General features: G+C 34.4%; 1 protein-coding gene across 1 annotated transcript in view; it reads left to right on the forward strand.

Moving 5' to 3' along the window:
• The window catches only part of TAF2 (TAF2 RNA polymerase II, TATA box binding protein (TBP)-associated factor, 150kDa), a gene marked incomplete at its 5' end in the record, with an annotated part of 139,375 nt that overhangs the window by 16,818 nt on the left and 117,029 nt on the right, over window positions 1–5,528 (forward strand). Inside the window, one exon of the mRNA XM_012646548.1 lies at window positions 4,955–5,115. Within this exon, the coding sequence (XP_012502002.1) occupies window positions 4,955–5,115 (161 nt within the window). The remainder of the gene's footprint in view (window positions 1–4,954; window positions 5,116–5,528) is intronic.

The raw sequence follows: 5,528 nt of genomic DNA on the forward strand, positions 1-5,528 counted from the left end.
TCTAGCCAGGGCAACAGAGTGAGACTTTGTCTCAAAAAGAAAAAAGAAAGCCAAATCCCATTGTTATGTCCCGCTCAGGAGCTGACTATTGACAGCACTTACTAAAATGTTGGTTCTACTTGTCCTTCAGTTGATCCAAACTCCTTTAAATTTAGAATGGTAATTGGATGACTGATATGCTAATTAAAGGGAATTTTGATCCTTCCTGTAATTGCTCAGAGTTTACACCTTTAAACTCAGAGCCTTTATCAATAGTATCTTGGCCTTTGCTCTTTCTGTTCTCTGTATTGATACCACAGAGATCTGTGCAGGTGGTCAAATTTAAGGATGTATGGGTCACTTATTTGGGAATTGGGAGCTGCAGAATTTTGAATAGCTGGGCTGCATGTTATCTAAAAACAATTCTTACATATTTAAAACCCTTGTTACTCAGAAGCATTACGGCATAATGGGAGTCATTTGGGATCACTTAGGTGTGTTTAAATCTCCATTCTCCACTTATTAATGATGCAATTTTCTTGACTTTGCTAACTTATCTATAAAAAGTTAACTTTTTTTTTATGCTTTACAGTGGTACTTATCTCTTAGAACCTCTCTATAAAAAGTGTGAAGTAGTACTTATCTCTTAGAGTTGGCATTAGGATTAGAGAGAACATAATGAAAGTATGTAGTATCCTGTCTGGCTTATGGTGGTAGCCATTATAATCTAGTTCTCTATGGTTATTGCCTGTATTTTTCATCTTAGATATTCCTGTTGCAGCCTCTGAAATTTTTCTATTCACTTTGCAGCTTCTAAAATGTTACTGTTTCATGCCTTCCTGTATTTAGTGTTTGAGTACATCAGTTTTCAACCCAGGTTATTGAAATCATTGAATGTATATTCTGTGTTTCGTCTGTTTCTCTCTCCCATTGATTCAACACAAGAGGGTGGTGAGTGGTCAGTGTATTTAACTGTCTTTCATGTCTTAGGTACATATTTCAGATAGATTTTACACTATACAGCTAACGTCGTAGAACTATATATGGACTCTAGACTACTTGTTAGGAAATCACCCAGCACTTTGAAATATCTGCTGCTCCTGGATGCAGTAATAGATTTTCCCTACTTGCCTGAGAACCTCTTACAGCTCTTGCCATTTCACATATCCTAATTTACCTCCTGTGAGTAAAGACTCATACTTGTTAGTTTCAGTGGTGTAGGTTTTTTTTTTTAATTTTAAATTTTATTTTGTAATTATTATGGGTACTTGATAATTTATAGGGTACATGTGATGTTTTGTTACAGGCATCCAATGTGTAACAGTCAAGTCAGGGTAATTGGAGTATCCATCTTGTCAAGCATTTGTCATTTCTTTGTGTTAGGAACATTCCAGTTCCACTGTTTTAGTTATTTTATAGTATACCATAACATTGTTGACTAGAGCACTTCGTTGTGCTATCAAATATTGTTCATTCTATCTATGTTTTTGTACTAATTAACTATTCCCACTTTATCCCCTCCTCCCCATTATCCTTCCTAGCTTCTGGTAACTATCATTCTACTCTCTGTCTCCATGAGATCAGTTGTAATATTTGATTACCACGTATGAGTGAGAACATACAGAATTTGTCTTTCTGTGCTTGGCTTATTTAACTTAACATAATGTCCTCTACTTCCATCTATGTTGTTGCAAGTGATAAAATTTCATTCTTTTTTTTATGGCTGAATAATATTCCATTGTGTATATTTACCACATTTTCTTTATCCATTCGTCTGTTGAAGGACTTAGGTTGCTTTCCAAATCTTGGCTATTGTGAATAGTGCTGCAGTAAACATGGTAGTGCAGATATCTTTTTGATACACTGATTGCCCTTCTTTTGGATATATACCCAGGAGTGGGATTGCTGGGTCATATGGTAGTGCTATTTTTAGTTTTTTGAGAAACCTCCATACTGTTCTCATGGTGGTTGCACTAATTTACATCCACACCAATAGTGTATGAGGGTTCTCTTCACATCCTCGCCAGCATTCATTATTACCTGTCTTTTTGATAAAAAACATTTTAGTAGGATGAGATGATATCTTATTGTAGTTTTGATTTGCATACTCTGATGCTTAATGACGTTGAGCATTTTTTCGTACAGCTGTTGGTTATTTGCATGTCTTCTTTTGAGAAATGTCTATTCAGATCCTTTGTCCATGTTTAATTGGATTATTTAATTTTTTCCTATTGAGGTGTTTGAACTCTTTATATATTCCAGTTGTTAATTGCTTGTCAGATGGGTAGTTTGCAAATATTTTTTCCCATTATGTGGATTGTGTCTTCACAATCCTTCATTTGTTGATTGTTTTCACTTCGTTGATTGTTTTCCTTGCTGTGTAGAAGCTTTTTATTAGAGCTCGATGTGATCCCTTTGTCCAATTTTGCTGTGGTTGCCTGTACTTTTTTTTTTTTATTACTCAAGAAATCATTGCCCAGACCAATGTCTTGGAGTGTTTCCCCAATGTTTTCTTTAAGTAATTTCATAGTTTTGTATCTTAGATTTAAGTCTTTAATCCATTTTGATTTGATTTTTGTATATGACTAGAGATAGAGGTCTAGTTTCATTCTTCTGCAGGTAGATAATCCAGTTTTCCCAACACCATTCGTTGAAGAAACTGTCCTTTCCGCAATGTATGTTTTTGGCACCTTTGTTGAAAATGAGTTGACTGTAGATGTGTGGATTTATTTCTGGGTTCTCTATTCTGTTTCCATTGGTCTATGGGTCTGTTTTTATGTCAGTACCATGTTGTCTTGTTTACTACAGTAGTAGTATAATTTGAAGTCAGAAAATGTGATTCTTCTGGTTTTGTTCTTTTTGCTCAGAATGGCTTTGGCTCTTCCAGGTCTTTTGTGGTTCCATGTAAATTTTAGGATTATTTTTTCTATTTCTGTGAAGAATGTCATTGGTATTTTGATGGCGATTGCATTGAATCTGTAGATTGCTTTGGGTAGTATGAACATTTTAACAATGTTAATTCTTCCAATGCATGAGCATGGAATGTCTTTCCATTTTTTTGTGTCCTCTTCAGTTTCTTTCATCAGTGTTTTATGGTTTTCGTTGTAGAGATCTTTCACTTTTTTGGTTAAGTTTAGTCCTAGGTATTTTATTTTATTTGTAGCTATTGTAAATGGGATTATGTTCTTGGTTTCTTTTTCAGATTGTTTGCTGTTGACATATAGAAATGACTGCTGATTTTCATATGTTGATTTTGTATCCTGTAATTTTACTGAATTTGTTTTTCAGTTCTAATAGCTTTTGCGTGGAGTCTTTATTTATTTATTTATTATTCCAGGGTTTTGTGAGGGTACAAACATTATAGTTACACTTTATGTCTTTGCCTCACCCAAATGCAGGTTAAAGGCATGCCCTTCCCTCCCTTTAGTGCTCCCCGTGTCCTTTAGTTGTAGATTTGCCCCCCCATCCCCCTAATTCCTAGAGAGTATTTCTGCCATGTGATCAACCTAGTGTTGATCAGTTAGTACCAATTTGAAGGTGAGTACAAATGGATCCCGCTCTTCTGCTCTTTTGGTGCCCCACTTTGGATAATGGGCTTAAGTTTAATCCAGGAAAGTATAAGAGATGCTAGATCACTGTCGTTTCTTATAATTGAGTAATATTCCATTGTAAACATATACCAAATTTTAATAATCCACTCATGGATTGACGGGCACTTGGGTTGTGCAAGGAGTCTTTAGGTTTCTCTAGCTGTAAGATCATATTGTCCACAAACAAGGATAATTTGACTTCTTCCTTTCCAATTTGGATGCCTTTTTCTTTCTTTCTCTTATGCGATTGCTCTAGCTAGAACTTGCAGTGCTATTTAGTATAACAGTGGTGAAAGTGAGCATCCTTGTCTTTTTCCCGATCATAGAGGAAAGGCTTTGTTTTTCCTCATTCAGTTCTGGTTCTTTCAGATGCATCATTAGATTATTTATTTGAAGTTTTTCTACTTTTTTGATGTAAGCACTTATTGCTATAAACTTTCCTCTTAACAGTGCTTTTTCTGTATCCCATAGGTTTTGGTATGCTGTGTTTTCATTTTCATTTGTTTCAAGAAATTTTTAAATTTTCTTCTTAACCTCTTAGACCCACTGGCTGTTCAGGAACACATTGTTTAATTTCCATGTGTTTATATAGTTCCCAGTGTTCTTCTTGTTATTGATTTCTAGTTTTATTTTATTGTGGTCAGAGAAAATACTGGATATGATTTCAGGTTTTTTTTTTAATTTTTAACACTTGTGTCGTGGCCTCACATGTCTATCTTTGGGAATGATCCATGTGCTAAGGAGAAGAATGTGTATTCTGCAGCTGTTGGATGCAATATTCTGTGGATATCTATTAGGTCTGTTTGGTCTATAGTGCGGATGAAGTCCAATATTTCTCTGTTGATTTTGTGTCTGGATAATCTGTCCACAGTGGTGTAGTTTTTTTGTCTGATATTTTTCTGCCATGTTCTTTTACTCACCAGCCTCTTGTGGGTTTGATTCTCTTTTTGCTCTGTCATTTTTTTCTTCTTCCCTTTTTGGTTTCCAGTCTGTCTAGAACTTACTGTCTTCGAGATTAATGAGTCTTTTTACTTTTGTTCCTGATAGGTGGTCTAATTTTCACTGATAGTGAAACACTAGAGTGATAACGTATTCAAAACTCATACCCGTTCAGTCACTAGGACAACCATGTTTGAAATTAAGATAGTTGGAGAGCACATGTGTGTATGTAGCTATTTGGGCTTTTGTTTCTGGAGTATAATGTGTATATGTAGTAGAAATCAAAGAAATATGTTTTGTCTACGACTATACCACCCTGAACACGCCCAAGATCTCGTCTGATCTTGGAAACTAAGCAGGGTCAGGCCTAGTTGGTACTTGGCTGGGAGAAATATGTGCTAATATCAGTCTTTATAATGAAATTGTTATTTTTTTTATCTTTACAGGGATTTGTGGAACTGACTATATTTCCCACAGTTGCAAACTTGAATAGAATCAAATTGAACAGCAAACAGTGTAGAATATACCGAGTAAGGATCAACGATTTAGAGGCTGCTTTTATTTATAATGATCCAACCTTGGAAGTTTGTCACAGTGAATCAAAACAGTAAGTCATAGACTTTAAAAGTCCACATATCTAACCGTTCTTAAAAAAAAAAATTTTTAATGATTAATTTTTCTCAACAGATTTTTCTAAGATTATTATGCTCTGAATCCCAATTTTTTTTCCTCATTATAATTTTTATTGCCTTTACAACTCTGTATATTGGTTCAAGTGATTTATCCAACTATGCCCCACATAGTAATTTATTGTTTCCCTTCTTTTCATATTAGTTTTCAAGAAGTAATTTCTGGGATCATAATTTTCTTAGCCATTTTTTTGCTCTTAATTTTTTTTAATTATTTCATAAATATCGAAAGTAATTTTCAGTGGATTAGATGGTAACTATAATCTATACCACAGATTACTTCAAAATATTCTGTAAAGTATTTTGACTATTTAGAACATCTTGTAAAAAT

The sequence above is a fragment of the Propithecus coquereli genome, unplaced genomic scaffold (assembly GCF_000956105.1).
Source record: "Propithecus coquereli isolate 6110/MARCELLA unplaced genomic scaffold, Pcoq_1.0 Scaffold247, whole genome shotgun sequence".
NCBI classification, from domain to species: Eukaryota; Metazoa; Chordata; class Mammalia; order Primates; family Indriidae; genus Propithecus; species Propithecus coquereli.